Source organism: Oratosquilla oratoria, chromosome 40, assembly GCF_046742065.1.
Source record: "Oratosquilla oratoria isolate Oo_2021 chromosome 40, ASM4674206v1, whole genome shotgun sequence".
Lineage (NCBI taxonomy): Eukaryota > Metazoa > Arthropoda > Malacostraca > Stomatopoda > Squillidae > Oratosquilla > Oratosquilla oratoria.
Genome location: NC_134816.1, coordinates 19,522,117 through 19,545,870, shown reverse-complemented (window position 1 = coordinate 19,545,870; position 23,754 = coordinate 19,522,117). Strand labels below are relative to the sequence as shown.

General features: G+C 39.6%; 1 protein-coding gene across 2 annotated transcripts; it reads right to left on the bottom strand.

The window, feature by feature from the left end:
• Window positions 1-4,608: 4,608 nt before the first annotated feature.
• On the bottom strand, window positions 4,609-21,896 carry hay (ATP-dependent DNA helicase hay). 2 transcript variants are annotated; one of them, XM_076177163.1, is made up of 4 exons: window positions 21,817-21,896; window positions 21,568-21,668; window positions 14,909-15,033; window positions 4,609-7,041 (listed from the first exon to the last, which is right to left on the bottom strand). In XM_076177163.1, exons 3-4 carry the CDS (start codon window positions 15,029-15,031, stop codon window positions 4,786-4,788), a joined length of 2,379 nt encoding a protein of 792 aa, XP_076033278.1. In that variant the 5' UTR covers window positions 15,032-15,033; window positions 21,568-21,668; window positions 21,817-21,896; the 3' UTR covers window positions 4,609-4,785. The 2 variants fall into 2 exon arrangements, with proteins under 2 accessions (XP_076033278.1, XP_076033279.1); XM_076177164.1 differs by lacking the exon at window positions 21,568-21,668 and having other exon boundaries at window positions 21,817-21,878.
• Window positions 21,897-23,754: the final 1,858 nt, after the last annotated feature.

Below are 23,754 nucleotides of genomic sequence, written 5' to 3'. Positions count from 1 at the left end.
TGTCCTTGTTAGTATGTCTGGGAGGTGTGTTTGGTGTATTTTGTATTTAAGTCCTGTGTGCCATATTTTGTCAAATGCTTTTGTTATGTCTCGTGATACTATGTTACATCCGTGGTTGTGTCGTTGACTTATGGCTATTGTTTCGTATAGTGTGGCTATGGCTGTGTGTGTCCCTCTTCCTCTTGTGAATCCATGTTGGTTTTCGTTTGTTAGGTTGTTATTGTGTAAGTGTTTGAGTAGTCTTTGTAGTAGGAGTTTTTCAAGTATTTTTCCTGGGACTTCGAGTAGTGATATAGGTCTGTAATTGTTTATGTCTGTGATGTTTTTTCCGTGTTTGAGTATGAATGTTAGTGTAGCTGTTTTGAATATGTCGGGGAAGTATCCCATGCTGAATGTTTCATTAAAGATTTCTGTGAGTAATTGTAGTGTTGAGTCCGGGATGTTAGTTAGTGTTATTTTGTTTACTTTTGTTTGTCCAGGTGTCTTGTTTTTGAAGTTCTTTATTATCTGTTTGACGTTATCTAGTGTAAAGGATTTTGTGAGTGTGTTGTCTGGGTCGAGTCGTCTCATGTCAGCTAAATTGAGAGGGGTAATGTCATCTTGTATTTCTTGTATTTGTGTTGTGATTGTTCTTTCGTGTTCCATGTCAAATGTTGCGTTTTCTGCTGGTGTGATTCTGAATATCTTTCTCCAGTGTTGTCTGAATATGTGTTCTTTCTCTTTGTCCTTGTGTATCTTGTGGTTATTGTGTATGATGTAAGGGGTGGTGGTAGTAGGTGTTCCTGTTAGTCGTTTAATTTGTGTCCAGAAGTATTGGGTGTTATTGTATTGTAGGTTTATCTTTCGTATTTCATTGTTCCAGTGTTCGTCGTATATTTGTTTGTTTTCTTCTAGTAGTTGATTTTGGATGTCGCGTAGTGTTTGTTTTGCTTGTGGTGACCATGTGCCGGTAATGTGTGCTTGTGTTTGTAGCTGCTGATATTGCCATTGTAGTAGTTTTAATGTATCTGATTGTCTTGGGTGTGGTAGAATTTTATGTTTTGTTTTGGGAATGTGTTTGTCCATTGCTTGTTGTATCATAGTGTACCATGTGTTGAGTTTGTCGTCAATGTATTGTTTATTTCGTGTTGTTCTCTGTCTCTGTCTGTCGTATTTTGTTCTTTCTATGTCTAGTGTGTTCTTGAATCCTATCCAGTCTGCTTTGTGGAATGTGTATTTCTCTGGTGTAGGTATTATTATGGGTTTTGTTGCCAGTGTTAGATGTATTGGGATGTGGTCTGATGTAGTTAGTTGTCCTGGTGTGATTCTGTAGTAGTGATGATCATCTCGGCGAAACGCCGACCTTTTAAAGGAGGCTGGCGGGAACGTGAGGAGCTTTGCAAGTTCCTGATTGGCTGACCGCTGGCTGGTCGGGACGTCCTTGCGACTTACGCTTGCCAACTATGTGTGTGACGGGTCGTGGGATGCGTCACGTCACTACATATATATATATATATATATAATTTACTGAATATGTCAGGGCATGAGGGTCTTATATACATTTAAGAATATTGAAGAAAAAAAAATAGAACCAACATTTTGTCAAAGTTTGACAAGTATATCTTGCTATGAAAGTCTGCACACGCCCGAGGAAAATGTATGCCTCGGTATGGCAACACTCTCCTATTCTACACGGTAGTGTAGAAAACGCGGCAACCCTGCCTTACAGCCTGTTTTAGTTGTTGGCTTGCGAAATAATTAAACGGATTTTAAAATTTGCATTTAATATCCCTATTGCAGGAAAGGATAAGGGATAAAAATCATATTCTGTTGATTCGAACGCAAAATTCGTATATTACAGTAAAATATTCAGGGCTCCATTGACCTATTTTCTATTTTAGGATATTTATTTTGTCAGCCTTGTGGTCCGCATGTCCAGACTAGAATTGCCGCCCCCGGGCATAGACCCCCCCCCCCCCCCATGTGAAGGCCCCGATTCAGTCTTTGCTAAATTAATACATTTTCTTTGAACAAAGTTAAAATCTATAGCATGAAGTAAGGTTTACATTGTCTACCTGCAAAAATATTGGAAAACATTTTATATACATTTGAAAAATTTAACTGTCTGTAGTCACTAAGGTCTTTCTCATCACATTTCATGTGAAATAAAATCACAGTAACATTGCACTGATATAAACAATCTTATTATCCTACATCTTTCAGAAGAGCTATCAGTATGCTATTACCATCTAGGTGTTTTCCTTGTTTCATACTTTTTAAAACGAATGCTACTTCTGCATTTGTAACTTCTGCTACGATACTGGCATCTGCAGATAAATTTAACGACTGGGCTGGTATTTGAGAAGTAAAGCTACTGGTAATATGTCTACTTTTTATTATTCTGTCTTGCTGCTTTGCGTTTGACCCAGGGCAGTTGGCGGATATAGGAATGACCCATCATCCATGTGGAGCTGAGATGGGAGAGGTGGAGGTGGTGGTGGAAGGGAGTGAAATGGGTGGGAATAGATACCTCCGACTTAGCTATCTCCCTTATAAGACGAAAAAAGCTCTTGGTACATAGATAGATAGTGGTAGTCTTTGCATTTAATAATACTCCTGTTTCTTTCTTTCAGACAACCATGAATCTAAGAAACACCCAACAGCTGGACTTCACTGGAGGACCTAAAATTTAAGGCTCAATTGTGATACCCAATTTGCTGTTACTAAGGTTAATCATTTATTATACAGGCAACTCTGCTGTGTGGTTTCCAACCATAAAAAAGGCAGAGATCCTGCAGACAACACAAATACAACTAAATGATAGCCTCATCATCACATTACTCATATATTTTCACCACTTCTACTCACACCATGCTACACATCCATACCAAAATAGTTGGAGAAACCTACAACTTAATAAGATCAATGAAAGTGGCCTTTGACTACATGGATGAGGAAATGGTGAAGAAAATACTAGTTACACTGATAAGACCAAAATTAGAGTATGCAGCGTCACTATGGACACCCAGTAAAAAAAAATAAAAATAAAAAAAAAATAAAAAAAAAATAAAGAAACTAGAAAGAATTCAAAGAGCACTAACAAAGACTGCACCAACACTTAGCATGTTGACATATGAACAAAGATTGGACAAACTAAACTTATTAACTCTGGAGCAAAGAAGAGAAAGAGGCAATTTGATAACCATCTGTAGAATTATGAAAGGGATGGAAATCCTTGATAGGGATGATCTACTTAAATGGGTCAGAAGAAATACATACATACATACATATACCAAGGCCTTCTCCCCCTTTCAAGGGAGGTAGCCAAAAAGGGAAAGGCATAAAAACACTCCCACCCATTTCATCCCTAAATACACTCTGTATGAAGACTGTATGAAGGAGCGATTGTGCCAACAGCACTGTATGGGGCAGAAACGTGGAACATATGAGAAGAAGAGAGAAGGAGTTTGAATGTGTTTGAGATGAGGTGTCTGAGAAGTATGGTGGGGGTTACTAGGCTGGATAGAGTGAGAAATGAGGAGGTGAGGAGCAGAAGAAATACAAGGGGACAAAAGAAGAAACTTAAGAAGGACAGTTACAGAAAAGATCTGAAAAAGAACAGCTTTCCACACAGAGTGTACATGGAATAAATTGAAAGAGAAAACAGCGAGTGCTAAAACTATACATGACTTTAAGAAAGAACTGGATGCGGAAAGATACAATTGCGGGTCTTTACAAGCATGGCTCTTCTGCAAAATACAACTAGGTAAACTAGATAAATACATACACAGTATGACCACATAAGCACTCCAAAACAGACCCCTAAACTCAGTGTTCCATCCAACTCCTGCAGACCTCAGCCCATCCAAGATGCTCCTCCCACAATAAACCCCACTGTGTTTAGGTCGCTGCCCAGAATCCATATTGCCCCAGGTGCAATCACCTCAAGACAGAAAACATCCGATACTACTACCCTCATACAACCCAAACATTTCTTTTGCTTGGGTGACTTTTGGGCCAATCTGGTGGTTGCTGCTGATTTCCTAGGTGCTGTGGGTCCCCTGTACGAGATATGATGCAATGAACAGATTCATTCATTTGTCAAAGAATTCATCTGTTGATTCCCTGATTTAGTTTAATATTTCTATCTTTCCAAATAGTTTCTTACATATGATTCAGGTTTCTCTTCCTGTTCTCAGATTTCATCATGTAAAATATCACTTCAAATTCTGCGACAGCTATACAACAATAATTAGTGTGTTAATCTTATGTATATTGTATGCATGTGATCAGTATCAATGAGACAAAAACACTAAATTTTGTGTGAAATTAACAATTGTTTCAACTGCTTTGAGGCCAGCTTTCCTAAAATTGAGCTCACAACTATTTATATATGCGATAACAATGGGACAAAGGAGACCTAATTTTGTGTGGATTTACTAAATTCATATCTACATCAAGGCCAACTCTATCCTAAAATTCTCATAAGTATACGAGAAATTATCATGCAACTAAAATGAAGATTCACTCCCAACAGTGAAAAGAATGCTTATTATGCCAAAAGATGATACGAAGGAGTCATATAACAGATTAAGAAACATATTTTGTCTTCAAGGTTAATAAAACAGGTTTGTCTTTTGTATTTTTATTTTTTTACTAAAAAGATACTTGAATATAATAACTAACCATTTGATTTCCATGTTTAAAAAAAATATAAATATCACAACACATCGGTGAATTCTTGTATACACACAATCACATCACAATGCTTATATCTAATTTTTACAAAATAATCTTTTATCTTAATTAAGACCGATATTTCTTAAAGAGGAAATGTTTGTGGTCCTTGTTGACAGCATTCTTTTTCCGCAGCTCAGCATACACAGAATCATCACCACCAGACATTGAACCCATAGAGCCAACTCTTCGCTGGAAATTCCCCCCAGCACCTGAGCGGCCGTCAATTGTATTCTCTTCATACATATCTGCCTCTGAGGCTGCTAAGATGGTCTCCAATAGCTTCATTTTCTCTTCACGTACACCATACTTGAGGTCTTCCTCATTCATGCCAATCAGCTGAGCAGGAGTGATGACCTGATATGCATAACCTTGGTTAATAAGAAAACTTTGTCTCTTCCTTGAATAACCCATTTCCCTGGTATCTTGGGAAAGAAGTGCATAGAAAAATGCATTGAAAGTCTCTGCCACGGCACCCTTTTTAGCACGGAGAATACGACCTAAACGTTGTGCTTCCTGTCTACGAGATCCACCTTGAGATGATATTTCAATCAGGACATTGGCTTCAGGAATATCAAAGGAAGTGTCAGCTACTCTGCTGAAGAAGATGGTGTTAACTTTAGGATTGAGTTTGAAATTCTGAATGATCATCATACGTTCCTTCTGGCTTGTTTTACCACAGATAAAGGGCTTGTTCATGGCCATGGCATAGTGACGTAGTGCAAACACTTCATCAATGAAGACAATGATCTTATCGTTGCGGTTCTCGTGGTACCTGATAAGAAACTGACAGGTTCTAAATTTATTTGGATTCATGGCACAAAGCAACTTGATCTTCTGATCTGATACTTTAGCAGTCAGATATTCCCTATAAAACTCTGGAGTCATTGGACACCACACCTCAGCACATTGTACCTTGGCAATGTATCCTTCTTTCTGTAATTCTAACCAATTAGCTTCATATAACTTAGGCCCAATCAAGAAATTCAGATCTGCAATTTTATCATCTTCTCTCACAAGTGTTGCTGTAAGTCCAAGCTTGCAGTGAGCCTGTACAATGGTCAACACACGACGAAACATTTTGGCCGGAATGGTGTGAACCTCGTCTAAAACCATGATGCCCCATTCCTGTTCTTTTAGCCAATTCATAGTTTGTTCTGCCTCGTATGCTCTCTTCTGATTATGTGATATCATAGCATAGGTGGTGATAAGAATTCCAGCATTGAAAGGTTTGTCTTTAGCATCAGACGTGAATCGGCAAATCATGTCATCTGTGGCAGTGGACCACATTTTGAACTGCTGTTTCCACTGTTCAACAGATACACCAGAGTTACACAGGACAAGGGTCTTCTTATTGACAGTACAACATGCTGTCACACCAACCAAACTTTTACCTGCACCACATGGAAGGACAATAATTCCAGATCGGGCTCTACCATTTCCAAACATCTTACGCAAACTTTTCTCCTGATAGGGTCTAAGTACAGCAGAAGGCTTTAGATCAATCTTAATATCATCATTAACAGTGTCATTCTTGAAGTCATACTCTGCAAGAAGTGGATAATCCAGGCCAATACAAGACTTCTGAAGCAATTCAATTCTGTCCTGATTTACTTCAAAGGATAAAGTTTTCAAATTTTCATCCTCTTCCTCTTCATCTCCCTTGTCAAATTTCTCATAAAAGTTGGCTATATCATCTGGAACTGCTGTCTGTCCATTAGTATTCTCTCCCTGCTCAGTGGTTTCTTTTTTCTCCTCTGTAGTAGTTGTTTCCCCACCTGCTAGCTGTGCTTGATGGCTTGTAAATGTGATAGACTTGGCCTTCTGTTTATCAGAGGCAACAATCCCTTCATCTGGCCGAAGCATACATTCCTGAATAGCTGGATGTTTGATCAATTTTTGGATAACTTCTGGAAAATCACTTTCCACATAATACTTGTTTCTCTTAAGCACCAGTTTAACCTTACCATATGACAATGTGCACGCTTTGATGAAGTCACAGATGCCCTCTGGGACAGTAGTCTTGCTAAGCCTTTTAAGGTATTCTATTATATCATGTGTCTGAAGACCTACACTTACAGCTGCATATAAGGAATATGCAGTGAGTTTGTATTCATGGATGTTTTCTGGGCGACAAACAGGCTCAGAAATGGTAATAAGGAAGTCTTTGGCATGGCGATACACTGGCGAGAAAGATTCAAGGAAGATATGACCATTAGGAGCCACCCAGAGGGGTCGTGATTCATGATCAGTTCGAAGAACAACAATGGAGCGGAAGTCAAGACCTCCATATTGATCCTTTTGAATGTCCTTCTCTGCACGGTCCTGTAAAAAATAATGTCTAATTACCAAGCTGACATCAATCGTTGGGGCTACACCTTTTCATCACACTACGGATAATACACCCAACAAAACTTGGCTAAAAAGAGATAAAATGTCAAAAAGGAAATACAAAAGCAACTCATACATACATATACAAGGGAGGTAGCCAAAAAGGAAAAGGCATAAAACCATTCCCACCCATTCCATCCCTGAATACACTCCACACCCCTCCACCCTCCCTCTTATCTTAGCACCTCCTGGATGACGGGTCATCCCTGCACCTTGTCCACTGCCCTGGGTCAGAAGCAGTGTCGCAAGACACAGCACATCCACAGCAAGGCAGCTTCATTAAATCGGCGACCCCCCCCCCCCTCTCCGTCCCCCCATGCATAAAAGGAGAGGACGGGGAGAAATCCCTTCGGGCTGCGTCAAATTTTGCTCACACATACTACCTCACCCCCCCGCCCATTCCACCTCATGCATCACAACATCATCCATATACAACCATTCTCCATTCATCCCTGTCTTCTGTCCTCTCCCATCCTTCCTCAACAGACATTCCCCTCTTCCCCAAAGCTCCCTTCACCCCATCCATCCACCTCATCCTAGGACGTCCCCTCATGTTCACTTCTTCCACTTCTACCTTCCACACCTCTTTTACTAATCTTTCTTCACTCATTCTTTCCATGTGTCCAAACCATCTCAATATTCTTTCATCAATCCTACCTCCCAACTCCCTTTCCAACCCTACTCTCCTCCTCACCTTCTCGTTTCTCACTCTATCTAGCCTAGTAACCCTTATCATACTTCTCAGGCACCTCATCTCAAACACATTCAAACTCCTTCTCTCTTCCTCTCTTACGTTCCATGTTTCTGTCCCATACAGTGCTGTTGGCACAATCACTCCTTCATACAGTCTCCTCTTAGCATCCATTCCCAAATGTCTATTCCTCATTACACTCTTCAATCCACCAAGGCATTTACTCGCTTCTCTCAATCTACATTCTACCTCCACCTTCACTCCACCTTTTCCTGCCACATTTGCACCCAAGTATCTAAAACTACCCACTTCCTCCAGTCACTCTCCCTTAATGCTCACTTCCAGTCTACTGCCACTTTCACCCCTTGTACATCTCATCACCTTACTTTTACCCACATTTATCTTTAGCTTTCTTCTATCACATACTCTCCCAAATTCTGTCACCAACTTCCTCAATCCCTCCTCCAATCCTGCCACAAGCGCTGTGTCGTCCACAAACAACAGCTGGCTCATCTCCCAATTTTCTCAATTTTCTTTAACCATCTCCAATCCCTGACCCACTACCCTTGCATTTACCTCTCGCACTACCCCATCCATGTATAAGTTGAACAGCCAGGGCGACATAACGCATCCTTGATGAAGTCCCACCTTTACCTCGAACCACTCACTCTCTCCATTTCTAATCCTGACACAAGCTCTACTACACTCATAAAAACTCTTGACAGCTCCCAAAAGCTTTCCTCCTATCCCATATATCTGCTTAACCTCCTACAGTGCCTTTCTGTCTACCCTATTGTAAGCCTTTTCCAGATCCATAAAAGCCCAAAAAACATCCTTCCCCTTTCCTGTAGCTTTCTCACATGTTTGTCTTACCACAAGGATCTGATCTACACAACCTATACCTGTCCTAAATCCACACTGTTCCTCACCAATTACTCCCTCTGTTCCTCTCCTAATCCTCTCAATCAAGATCCTCCCATAAGCCTTCCCAACTACACTTAACAAGCTAATCCCTCTGAAACTACTACATTCACACTTGTCCCCTTTTCCCTTGTAAAGTGGAACTATACAGGCACTCCTCCAGTCCTCCGGCACTCTACCCTCTCTCCAGCAAACATTAAATAACCTCACCAGCCAGTCCACCATCACTGTACCTCCTTTTCTTAGACATTCTGCATGGCATCCATCCAGACCAGGTGCCTTACCTGCTTTCATCATCTTAACAACTGCCTTCACTTCATCCTTCCTTATTTCTCCTCCATTTTCCTCACTCATCATGGTCATTTTCTTAGCATTTCCCACTGCAACTATCTTTCCCTCCCTATCCTCCTTCACATTTAGCAACTCCCTAAAATATTCTGCCCATCTTCCTCTTGTCAACTCACTAACCTAAATTCTAACAAACAACCACCTTAACTCAACTGCCACAATCCTTTTTCTCAACATGCAATGTTACGTTTTTTCTGCACCGAGGGGTAATTTTCCGGCGATCACCCCTCTTCTTCTAATTTTAGCCGGAGATGTAGAGAGCAATCCTGGGCCCAACACAAAATACACATGCCCAACATGCTCTAAACCCATTACCTCGAGCACAGACAAAAGGCTCAGTTCAGTGCAATATGTGCAAAAACTGGGCCCACCTCACTTGTACAACACTTGCTGACACAAACCAATACACAAAGACTTGGACATGTTTTACCTGCCCTCCAGTAACCCCACTCCCACCTCCCCAACCACAGCCAGCACCCTTACTTACTCCCAATTTCCCTTTGCCCTTATCCCCAATCAGTACTCCCCTTCCTTTGTCCCCAATCCTCCTTTCCCCCCCTCTAACCCAGATCCTATACCTTCCCCAGTCTAGGGAACGACAACAACAACAACAACCCCAAACGGCAACATACAACACATACAGAACACACATCAACATATTACAACACAACATTGACGGTATTAACAGGAAAAAACATAACTCGAACACTTTCTTAAACAACACAACATACACATTGCGATTATACAAGAAACAAAACTAAGACACTCACACAAAACACCATCATTTCATAATTACACCACCATCAGACAAGACCAGACCGACGGCAATGGCGGTGGACTCATCACCCTGATCCACCACTCCATCTGTTTTGTGGACACAAGTGCCACAACCAAAATTCTCCTCCCTACCACAGATAACACTACAGAAATCCAATCCATTCGAATCCGCACAGGCAACAAATCAACACTGACAATAGTTAACATGTACATTCACCCCCCATCATCCCCCACAGTTCCAAACACCTTCAGGCCTCAATTTAGCCAACTAGCCTCAATCCCCAACCTGATCATGGGTGGTGACTTCAACGCCAAGTCGTCTGCCTGGTATGTCGACAACCCTGACATAGACAGAGGGCTTGATATACAGACTCAGTTTGACTCATTGACTATCATGAACAACACACATAATCATACACATATCCCACACCAAGCCCTATACACTCCCTCCTCTCCTGATATCACCTTCTGCTCCCCCTGCCTAACCCCAACAACATCATGGAGAGTGGTCGGAACCCTTAGTTCTGACCACCTTCCAATCATCATCATCATCACCAAAACAAGATGCACCCCAGTTGGCCACAGACACACATACACCAAATACAAGAGAGCTAACTGGGAAGCTTTTACTGAAGAGACAGAACAACATTTTGAAACACTTAACAGTACACCAATCACAAACATAAACAATGCTGCGCACACTTTTAATACAATCATACAAAACGCAGACAAGAGATACATCCCTAGAGGCAACAGAAAATCACACAACCCCAACTTCACACCAGAAATCCAAGGCCTCATCAGACAACGAGACACACTTAACACAATACCCCCACACCTATCCCTCAAAACATAGCAGACCAAATACAAACACTAAACACTGTGATTGCCAATAAAATACACGAACAAAAAACACAAAATTGGCAAAACTTTATCAATACACTTGATCACAAAACAAACACCAGCAAATTGTACAAAACACTCAACAGCATTACACTATCCAACAGTAACACAACATGCTCTCACGCAGCAATAATCACAACAACAGACAATCTACCCTCAAACAGACAACAAGCAAATACACTCATAAATCATTTTGCACGGACAAGCCATCTCACTTCTCACCCTGATGACCGACGCACTATTCGACGTAAGAAAGACTTTTCCACAGACTCAGACTATACACCCTTCATAGACAGTCAGACAAAACACATAATACATAATCTCAAGCACTCATCTGCCTGTGGCCCTGATAACATAAGTAACATCCACCTAAAACACATTGGACCACAAGGTATACACCACTGATCTAGATATAACTGGATCACGGATCGCTGTCGAGATTATGAGGTCGGCGGCAGCCATGATGTTAGTACCAAAAAAAAGTCGCGCCACGCGATCACTGATCTGATACAGTTACAGTTCTCGGCAGCTTTCGCTCCCATATACATATTCAACGATCATTTTACAATGCCAACTTGTGCTGCATTCAACTGCACCAACCGGAGAAAAGGTGGATGTGAGCAGTCCTTCCACTCGTAAGTAAATTAAGGTTTTATTACCCAAAATATCCCGATACCCATCAAGAAATGATGCGGCCATCAGGAATAAAATGTTGCCCACCAACTGTTTTGTTAGGTGTTGTCATGTTAATGCTTTGTATTTATTATCGTAAGAAATAGAGATCTAGCATCAACCCATTTGTCACGAATGTAATCGTGGCAATAGCAGGATAGATATTTATCATTTAAAAATATCTTATAAGGCTCAAACGCTGTCCAGAGCTGTGTAGCTGTATAGAACCAATTGTTCTTCCTGATTACATGTGTAGGCTTTTTCTATATTGTGAAGTGTGAGGAATTCACATTAGATGGGCTGAATTACTATTCGGGGCCCGTTCAAAAATTATGTAACGTTTTTTCTGGTGAAATTCGACACCCCCCACCTCATGTAACATTGCGTAACACTGGGTGTTACATCTCCCTGTATTACATAACACTGACTACAACTAATTACAACTCGGCACCCCCATCAAGTGTAGGCCAGATCCGCCAAACACCCCTCCCCCTTGACTTCTCACCAAAACATACTCATTTTTATTTGTCCTGTGTGAAATTGTTTACGATTGCATCAAAGAATGAAACATGGTATGATGTTTTTGGATTTTTTTGCTCGATATTTATTGCTCGATCTGTTAAGGATATGCTATTTCAGTGCATAATTTATGACATAAATTAATAAATGAATATAAATAACCATTATTAGCGTTGCGTAGCACTGTTGAAAACACCCCCACATCCTCGTAACGCATCGCATCTACCATGCACCCCCCCCCCCCAGCGTTACATACTCTTTGAATGGCCCCTTACATGTTCACCACTTTAATGCGATATTTTACTATTTGAAACGATTTAGATCATAGATATGGCAATTTCTCTATCTTTCCACATGATCGACACAACCCCGGATTCTAACCTCATCGTCAATTTGATCAAGTGTATCGTCACGTGCTTCTGCAAAATCAGGCTCCATCATATCTCCAAATTGTATTCTCAAAAAGTAACCGGTGTCAAAGTGAGGAAGGAGTTATCAATTTTTTTTTTTATTCAAGCACCAATAACGATAAGCAGTACAGTAATCAAATGTTATAGGGATATTTATTCCGTTAAATGCTAGTATAGATCTATTATCCCTATAATATTTTGACTATATATCATTATCCCATTTGTTGTCTGTGTAACATTCCCTTGAAGTTATAATATATACTGGAATTATAATTTGTCAATGCCAACTCATCCATATACTGTACATGCACAAGTTTATGTATATAAATGGTTATTTCTGCCAGAGGTAATAAATATCAATATATTGTTTTATTGTGATGATGCTATTTTGATATACACCTTGTATATGTATGTACGTACGTATGTATGTATGTATGTACATGGAGGGCCCAGCAGCGACGAATTGTGTGGCCATTATATACCCAATCATGCTTGGATCACAGGCCACGAGAGTAACACGACAGCTCCCATGACACTGATCTAAAAATGGTGTTATAATGACCGGCGGAGCGATTCACACTAGCTGTTTTGGTACTTCCATTATGGCGGCCATGTCCCGCCCGCTGGCCTCACTCCTGGGGCAGCCCACGGCCCGTATACGCTATCCAGGTGTTATATAGATCAGTGGTATACACGCACTCACAAACATTGCAAACTACAGCTATTCACACAACACTATACCCGACATCTGGAAGCATGGTAAAATAATCACCATTCCAAAACTGAACAAAGACCCAACAATCCCAACATCGCACTGCCCAATCACACTTCTCTGCACCCCCTCTAAAGTCATTGAACGCCTAATACTTAAACTTGTCACACACCACATATTCCCCTTGCTGACTCACAACACGGTTTTAGGCCACTACACTCCACAAACACTCTTCTGATAAACCTCACACAAAGAATTTTAGATGGCATCAATTCAGATAGGCCCCACCACAGAACACTTCTTATAACATTAGACATTAGTAAAGCTTTTGATGCTATCCCCTGCCACAACCTAACAAATAAAATATATAACACAGACATGCACAATAACACCAAAAGATGGCTGGCCAATTATCTGGCAGGTAGGAATGCTTACGTGTCATATAATGGCCAATCATCACAAATCAGAAACATTAAGAATGGAGTACCACAGGGCTCTGTTCTATCCCCCACGCTCTTTAATCTATACATGCATGACTTACCCACACCAGACACCTCAGAAATACAAATCTCTTCCTATGCAGATGACATAACAATCACATGCACACATCATAACACAGACAAAGCTCCAGAAATAATCCAGCCATACCTTGATACACTCAACACATGGTTCATCACAAACAGACTCAAAATAGCTCCAACCAAATCTACAGCAACACTTCTCACCAACTGGACAAAAGAACACAAATACATACCTCATCTCTACATCAACAACACTCTAATACGACACAAAAACACACCGAAAATTCTTGGTGTAACATAGGATACATCCATGTCTTTCAAACAACACATCACAAATACAAAAAACAAATGCACACCTACACTTAACGCACTTAAGTCAATCGCTGGAACAACATTTGGACAAAACAAAGAAACTAATACAACAATATACAAACAATGCATACGCTCAGTGATGAATTATGTGAGTCCTGCATGGGCTCCTAATCTCAGTGAGACACACCACAACACCCTTCAAATCATACAAAACAAAGCCCTAAAAACAATTACAGGCTGCACAAATACAATACCTACAGACCATTTACACCATGAAACAAAAGTCCTCAAAGTCAAGGACCACCTCGACATGAGAGGCACACAAACACTTGCCGCAGCCACCACAAACACATCACACTCGCTACACTACATAGCAGAACACCCACACACACCAAGAAACATTAAAACAACACCCAAAGACCTGTATCACACACAGATACTCTCTTCTCTTCCTCCACAACCACCAAATACCAGCCTCCGGAAACATATTCATAATCATATCACTCACCGCTCCATTAACATACTGAGAGACAACACACTGCTGCATGCCAGACTCCTTGATATCCACCCTTCTGAATCCTCTCTCCCACGAAAGGACAGAGTCCACCTGGCCAGACTGCGGTGCAGCCACCACCCAGCACTTCTAAGCTACCAGAAGAGGCTGGATGACCGCATTGTGAACAGCTGCCCAGGATGTAACACTTCATCCCATACCATACAACACATATTGGAAGACTGCATTATACACAATCATGCACGCAAACAACACAACATACACTCTATAAAGGATTTGTGGGAAAACCCAGTTTTGGCTGTGGCGTTCCTTGGGGAGACGGGACTGCTCGGACAGACAGTCTAGGGAACGACAACAACAACAACAACAACTGCCATACTAAAATTAATTTTTGAACAGTCTCATATGCCATTTACAGAATGAAAGCCAAATTAAAATCTGGCTGGATTCCCACAACCTTACAATAATTGTCAATCTGTCAAAGTCATGAAAAAACCTTACCTCAATGTTTTGTGTAGAAGCTTGAGGAACTCCATCTAGCTCCTCTCCACCTTCTTCATCTGAATAAGCATCATCCCTTCTTCTCTTCTTCCCTTTCTCATATGATCGGCTTTTCTTTCCCATGTCTGTAAGAACAAGACTGATGAATCATATCTGGAATATAAGTTATACTGCAATCCAATTCCTAACAGTATACAATACACATTTAGGAGTTATGCTTATAAGCTTAGGATTTACAGCACTGCCTCATGCCACATTGACTGGAAGCCACAACAGCCACATCTCTCTGGGAAAAGATTTTGGACTGCTGTTTGTGTTATATTAGTATAATAGTATGAGAAGAGTAGCTCTCCTTATGTGAAGATGTGTAGGAAATACATTTGAAGTTTAGAAATCTTGGAACTTGTTTGGAGATGAGGGTGTTGTTGACCTTGTAAGACTTTTGGGTGGAGCTGTTATATCAGTAATCAAACATTATCTTACACTGTTTCTGACAACGACATTTTTTGCCATATAGTTGCCATATAGTTGCCAAAGTTTTCAAAACTAGAGCTATTCTGATTGACCAAGACAGTCTCTATTGTGACAGCAATATATCAGGCATGATAATGGGTAAACAAAAAAAAATCTACATTGGTCGGGGGTCCAGGGGCAGAGCCCCCGGTGGGGGTCAGGGGGCTGTGGGCCGTGGGCCTAGGCTGAGTCCCTGGGCTGAATCACTAGTAAACAAACGCATGCAAGCTGTTCTGTTGATGTTACTTTTGATATAATTCGGCCAAAATAAAATCTACCCCAGTCATCACCTTACTATACATACATGTGTGCACCACACCACACAATGCTACACAAAACGAATCACTTGCAAGCCAGCACAAAATAAACCGCTTACACACAGGTACAGGCAACATACGAATTGCCCAATACTTCACATCAACCAAAAATTATTCGACCACAACAAAATCTTTTTTTTTTTTTTACAGTTTCGTTTATTACAATCAGGAATTAATGACAAAAAATCGAGATCATTGTCAGAAAAAAAAAAAAAAAAAAAAAAAAAAATCTGAATTCCGATTTAAATTGGAAGAATATCATGCCTGAGTCATCATAATATACACAAATTTCACTTGGTTACAGATTCTCATAATGGAAAAGAAATTCCTTGGACAGAGACATATATAGTTGACACGGAATGGGCATACAGTCAACTCCCCGTTAATACGAGTTCTGTTAACACAATTTTGATCTCACACGACTTAAAATTTATTAATATATATTCTGATAACAATGAAATGTCCGATGTTACGCGAGTTGAATTTCCCACCTACTGTAGTTGAATATCACGCCGCCAGAGCGCGGGAGAGATGCTGACTCCTGCATTCCCGCTCTCTGCCTCTTGTCCTCAGTGTGAGGCCAGCCCTCACAGCGTGTGGAACTCATAAACAATCTTATCAAAGTTTTGTGTGACATAAATTCATGTACTATGGCACCCAAGCGTCCTGGTTCCCCAAAGGAGAGTGCAGCAAAGAGGTCAAGAAAACTTGTCACCATAGAAAAGAAGTTAGAAGTGTTGGATCGTTATGATCGGGGTGAAAGAACTTCTGTTATTGTTCATGCTACCGGACTGAATGAGAACACTTTGCGGACCATCAGAGCCAGTTCTGTTGCTGGTACATCAGCCTCCTCTTCACAATGTTCCTGAGCAAGATCCATGGAGATGGAGAGGATGGAGAAGTTATTGGCACAATGGATCCAAAACCAAAACAAGCATAATGTACCTATCAGCATGGCCATCATAAAAGCTAAAGCTCTAAGTCTCTACCAGGATGTGCAAGACAAGAATGAGGAAGACAAAGACAAAGCCAAGACCTTCAATGCCAGTTCTGGGTGGTTCTCCAGGTTCAAGAAATGATATGGCTTCCACAATCTCAAAATGACTGGGGAAGCTGCATCTGCTGATGTGGAAGCAGCCAAAATATATCCGGCTACCCTCAAGACCATCATCGAGGAAGGTGGCTACACTTCCAAGCAGATTCTTAATATAGATGAGACATGTCTATATTGGAAAAAATTGCCCAACCGGACCTATATCTCGGTTGAGGAGACGACAGCACCTGGATTTAAGGCCTCCAAGGATCGTCTTACGCTCTTGTTCGGTGCCAATGCAGAGGGAAACTGCAAGCTGAAACCTGCCCTTGTCTACCACTCGGAAAATCCACGAGCATTGAAGGTATGTATGTATGGATGTTGATTATTAGTCATGAAAGCTTTGACATTTTTTACCGAGATTGTAAATGCTCATTTTTTCGTGCACCAAAACAAAAAAGAAAATTGTGTCACCAACTCACAATTTACAGCACACTAATTTGGTTTGTTCTTGTGTCTTCACAGGGCTACGTCAAGACCTTCCAACCCTGCTACTGGTATTCCAACAAAAAAGGATGGATGACGGGGAGCATATTCAAGGATTACTTTGGGAAATTGGAGAAAGAGTTAGAACTTTGCTGCGAGAAGGAAGAGATTCCATTCAAGATTCTCCTGATCTCGGATAATGCTCCCAGCCATCCCCCGTCAATAGAAAATCTCTCCAACAATATTCAGCTCACTTTCTTGCTGCCAAACACCACTTCCATTCTGCAGCCATGTGACCAAGGAATTATTAAAACCTTCAAGTCGTATTATCTACGTTCAACCCTGACTGACATGGTTGAGAGGACACAAAAAGACAAGATGACCGTGAAGGAATATTGGAAGCAGTTTACCATCAAAGATGCTCTCCGCTTCATTAAAGAATCTTTGGAGAAAGTGCCAAGGAAATGCCTAAACGGGGTTTGGAATCATCTGTGTCCTCAGTTGGTGTACGATTTCGTTGGCTTTGACATCCAAGAAAATGTCTCTTAAGCTAACAAGGAAAGTCTTGACAAGGCCAGAGAAGCCGGGTTTGACCAACTTGAGCAGAAGGACATTGATGAACTGTTAGAACCGCAAACAGTGGAGCTGCCTAATGAAGAACTGTTAGAGATGGAGATGATACAGAATGCAGAGTTGGAGGCAGCTGCATCTCGGCCTATATCAGAAACCCCAGAGCCCGAGAGAGTCTTGACCAAAAGTGATCTTGAAAAAGCACTCTCATTTATACGAGAAGGACTAGATATCTTGGAGGCCAAAGATACAAATATCAACAGAAGTGCAACAGTGGCCAGAAAAGTTATGTCGGAGCTGAACTGTTACAAAGTGACGTTAGGTCAAAAGAAGAAAGAGACGACGCAGACCATTTCTTTCAAAAAAAGACAGTCAAGGAAGGGGAGGCAGGGTGAGGCGAGGAGGGAGAGGGAGGTGAGGAGGCAGGGTGAGGCAAGGAGGGAGAGCAGAGTGAGGAGGCAGAGTAGGGTGTGGACGGAGAGGGGAGTGAGGTTGGGGATGGGAGCACGGCAAGTGACAGCGATGGTAGTGATGTGTCATAATGTTTACATGCATGAAATTTTTTATTTTACCGCACAATAAATACCAATATAGTAAGAATGTGTGTTTTTATTGTTTCTGTAACCTTCAAATTTATTAATAGTGTGTTTGTTTAAGATTTTTAGTAATAAAATCCCAAAATAGATGGACTTTCCCGTTGTCCAGGAACGTATCCCCACTATTACCGTTATTTCTTATGGAGAAATTATGTTTCGTTAACACTACATCTCCAGGAACATAACCCTCGCGTTAACAGGGAGTTGACTGTATAACTATAAATTACCATAGGCTCTATTTTCCTAGTATATATGCATAGATTTTCACTTTCTTTACTGCAAACAAATACAAATTGATTCAGTGGTAATGGGAAAACAAATGCTTTGGTGTGAAGACCAGAATGGAAGTATATGGTAATGTGTGCTAAAAGATATACATAAAAACAGGTATCATCAGGGACAGGTACCAACACTGAACACACAGCTCCACTAATGGCTGTATAATAATACATCAAATCTTGACCCAACAACCTAATCCCTTTATATTGTATCTATAAACTACTGCAAATATAATGTATATGATGTGATGTAACAATCATTTATTATTATACCAGCTAGCATGTATGTGTTTGTATGAATATTGTATGAATATGAACTATCAGCATATCTTAAATTTCTATTTCATTTGTGACAATATCTACTCTCTCAAATGGAAGGCAGCTTCCCAGCTGAATGATTTTTATGGTTTCTTAAATTATCATAATTCAAACTTTAGCATATCTCTAAATGCCGACATATTTTTCTTGAAACAAAGATCTATTATTTTGCTGAATGAATTTCTTTTCTATATATTGGATTAGTATATCTTATACATTCTCACATGCAAGAAATGAAACTACCATTGATTACTACAAAGCCCTACACAAATTAGTGAAACTGCATATTTAGGCCAAATTACCCAATTTTGAAACTCTAAATATTTTGGTCAGTATTTTTTTAGAAATGCACACCTATGCGATATAGCATTAGAAAATCAATTATTAAATTTGTAAGTTATAATACTGTACATCAACATAATATATGTTTTTCTTGGCGGATCTCAATAACAAAAAAAAAACTTGCTAAAAGCAAATATCCAAACGAGGCTGTGTGCATAACATCAAGATGCCATGTTGTCATCTGTCCAATCCAGTCAATGGCTTTCATTTTGTGTACCGAGTGATCTCAAATTCCAGGTGATGTTAAGTACTGTTACAAAGACAATAGGCTTCCTACAAGCTATGTAACAACTCTACTACCCACAGTCCAATCGAGTACTTAATCAGGCTGTCAGCATCCATCATGATGATGATGACCCAAATGATCTTTAGAATTTTAGGTATGGTACTGCATTATTAAGTACAGCTTAGATTACATAGGTTAGGTTAGGTAGGTAGGGTAGGTTAGATTAGATTAGGTTAGATTAGATTAGAATAGACGAATTTATTATCCTTTCATTTCTTTGACCTCGGCACCTATCAAAACAAACATGGCATATCATTCACCAGCCATGACTTTGTTCGTTATTAAATTGGTTTAAATAATTTTTTTGTTATTAGTTTCTGCCAAGACAAAAACAAATTATGTTCATATATTATAATTTACAATATTATAAATTTTCTATTGCTATTTCGTGTAGGTGTGCACCTCTAGAAATCTACCTTTCGGCCTGGGGAAAAAAGAAAAAATAAAATAAAAAAAATAAAAAATTGTGATCTGAACAAGCCTTATATTTATTTATTAGAAACATTTTTTCAATCACCCAGTCCCCAACAGACTGGAGACTCATGTTGGAGAAGCAAGAGATTTTGGTTTAAGAAAATCAGCAAACAAATGACTGCTTGTATAAATGGATGACAGAAACACCTAGATCAACAAGAAAACAATTGTTTTTGCCTGACCCTACACTAAACAGAACGGACCTAATCTAACATAAATAGGCCTAACCTACATGAATGTTGGGGTTGTAACACCTAGCAGTGTGTGTGTGAGGGGGGATTATCCGCTGGACACCCTTGGACAACTATGACCCCCAGATTCCAATTGGGGTGCATATTACTTGGTCTATGGGAGGGCAAATTTTGGTGCTGTGCAAACATTAAAATTTCCTGGAAAGACACAACATTTTGGAAAATAATGATTCGCAACATCTCAAATATCTTTTACCTTTGCCTCTTCATTATAAAGTATATAGTGAGACATTATATGCTGCATTCCTAATGTTAAGCGGAGTCTCACTAATTGCCGAACAAACCGAACAAAACCGAGAAAAGCCGAACAAAACAACAAAACCCAAACAAGGACGGGTTTTGCTCAAATGCACACCTATATATATATGGTTGCATTATTTGAACTATTTTTGTTAAAATGTGTGATTTCCATGTAATATGATCAAAGAGAAGTTACGTTTTTATCCTCTGCAAAATTACCGAACACAGCTACGATTCGTCCAGCCCGCTGTCTATGATCACTGGTGGTATAGATGAAGCTACACTCTTTTAAGTTTCTTACTGTTGTGTTATTAGTGTAATAGACTGCATATAGTTGAATTATTTAAACTCTTTTCTTTAAAATGTGTGATTTTCATGTAATTTAACACAACAGTAAGAAACTTAAAAGTGTAGTTTGATCCATACCACCAGTGATCATAGACGGCGGGCTGGACGAATCGTAGCTGTGTTCGGTAATTTTGCAGAGGATAAAAACGTAACTTCTCTTTGATCATATTACATGGAAATCACACATTTTAAAGAAAATAGTTCAAATAATGCAACCATATATATATATAAAAGTATGCATTTGAGCAAAACCCGTCCTTGTTTGGGTTTTGTTGTTTTGTTCGGCTTTTCTCGGTTTGTTCGGCAATTAGTGAGACCGTGTTAAGCGTACCTAACAAAGCAATATTTGTATTTCAAATTTTTCAAGGTTCATTCTTCCTCAACTAAGTTCCCAATCACAATGTCCATACTTCACACTTTCTGTACTGAAATTTGAAATAACATATATTATGGGACAGCTGCTATATTATAATACAGCTTGTTCAGAAACAAGGAATATTTTCATCTACCAATATCCGCATGGCCGCCAATCTTCTGGTAGACATTTGTTCTCGGAAGTACAAGCTGATAAAAGACATATTTAAGAACCAAATGTCATTAGATCTACCAGTAATAGGTTTGGAGCAATACAGCCAATCACTGCCAACAGAAGTACAGCAACTTCTTCGGAAGAATGGTGCAATACCAGTGACCAACAACACAACCAAGCTGGAAATAGCATAAATTGTCAGTACAACTTATATATCTAATGCTGAAATCCAACTGTACAACAATATGGATAAATTGCGTTCAGATTCCTTCTGGATTTGTTATTATTGAAAGCAACTAGCACTAATGACAAAGAGCCCTTGCTTGCCTTAACCTTCCTTGTCCAATACGTTCCTGGTCTACACTCAGAACGTAAACAAACAGACAAGTTACCTACGAAAATTGAACAGAAAAGAGAAGAACTTAATTTCCTGTAATACAACACAATTTCCTTATTCAAGAAATATTAAACATAACAGAAAATTATCAAGTCACAGACATATAAACTTTTAAATAATTTCGTCATTTTACCTGAAATAATGAAATCTAATTGTCAAAAAAATTTACAGTGCGATGTTAGTTATGCCACACATTTGAGATGTAAAAATGATTTTGCAGTAAGATTTTATTAATATAATAGGAAATGTCATTTTCTATCCTCATTTTCTCGACGTATATATGAATAATGCTGATAGAAAGTAAACGTCATATTCTGTTCAACATAGTTTTCTTTGAGAATTAAGGAATGACTAATCTATTTTTAAAGAGGCTGTACATGGTGCTATGAAATAGATAGTACTCCCTCCATTTGGGTGCTGAACCTCCAACCTGCTCAAGGTCAAGCTCACACGGTAACACCAATGCAAGGATAAATGATGGGAGTGTAATGTCACGGCAATACATCACAAGTGAGAAACTTTTTTGCGTTATTACCAGGAAAACAGCCAGGCGTACCCAGTAGCAAAATGTTTGCAGTTGCCCATGATTATGGATAACAAAACTCGTCACGTTGTTATTTTAGAAATTAAACGTTCGATGAACAGCATATTGTAAAGAGAACAAGAAGCTAGATTTTTAAGGTTCAAATATGATACCGTTGCAAATTTGTCTATTAATTCAACGAAGGATACCTCAATTTATATGTTATTCCAAGAGCTGGAACATTTGTGTATTGCTGCATTGCTTCCGACACAAATTTTGTCCAACATAGAATAAAGTTTCTTGACATCCATTAGAATTTTTTTCTTCCTAATGTGTTCCCTACAACAATACTTGAATGTATTAAAGAAATGGCGCCAAAAGTGGTTCTTCCAGTTTAATGAAGAGAAATGTAAAGTTATGCATATTGGAAGATAGAACCCAGGATATGAGCACAATTTGGGAAAGAAAGTACTGGAGGTAATACAAAAAGGAAAAATAGTTTGGAGTCATCATTACTAGTCATTTCAAGCCCTCGAGATAGATAGCTAAAGCTGCAGCAAAGGCTAACTCAGTGCTGGGCCTTATAAGACAATGACATGTATTTATGTGGATATGATAATGGTCCTATATAAGCCAATGGTAAGGCCGTGTCTTTAGCATTGTGTACAAGCATGGTCTCCATATATAAGAGGTGATATAAAGAAACTGGAACAGGTACAAAGAAGGGCTACTAAATTAGTCCCGGGACTGAAAAACTGTTCATACGAGGAGAGATTAGCTAGAGTGAGGGTCACTACACTTGAGGAACAAAGGCCCCGAGGAGATATGATAGAAACTTTCAAAATCTTGAAAGGTTTGTGTGGTAAATTGAGATTAATTGTCTTATTATTATTTTTATATACATGAAAATGGTGTTAAAGAATTGTATACTGGTGCTGTAGATTCCTTATATATGTGATTCTCATATGTTTTATACTTTGTAATAGGTTTAGATCCTATACAGCACTTTTAGTCATGTATATCTAATTGAATCCTATGTAGACATCTTTTGTTTTTGTTAAGTTACTGAGACGAAGACGTTCTTGACGTCGCTTGTTTGTTTACCTCCGCTTACAATAAAACTCAAGAAGCGAGACCCCGTTTTTCAACTTTCCTCACCGACACACTGCTACAGTTTGGGGTGAAGAATATTTACAGTTGGTTACCAGAAACAAGAGGTCATAGCCTCAAGTTAATGAAACCGCGCCACCCAACAGTAAAGAGGAATAATAAGTTTTTTTTTATTCAAGGGTAGTGAATAAGTGGAACAGCCTCACAGAAAAAGTGATTACTAGCACAAGTTTGA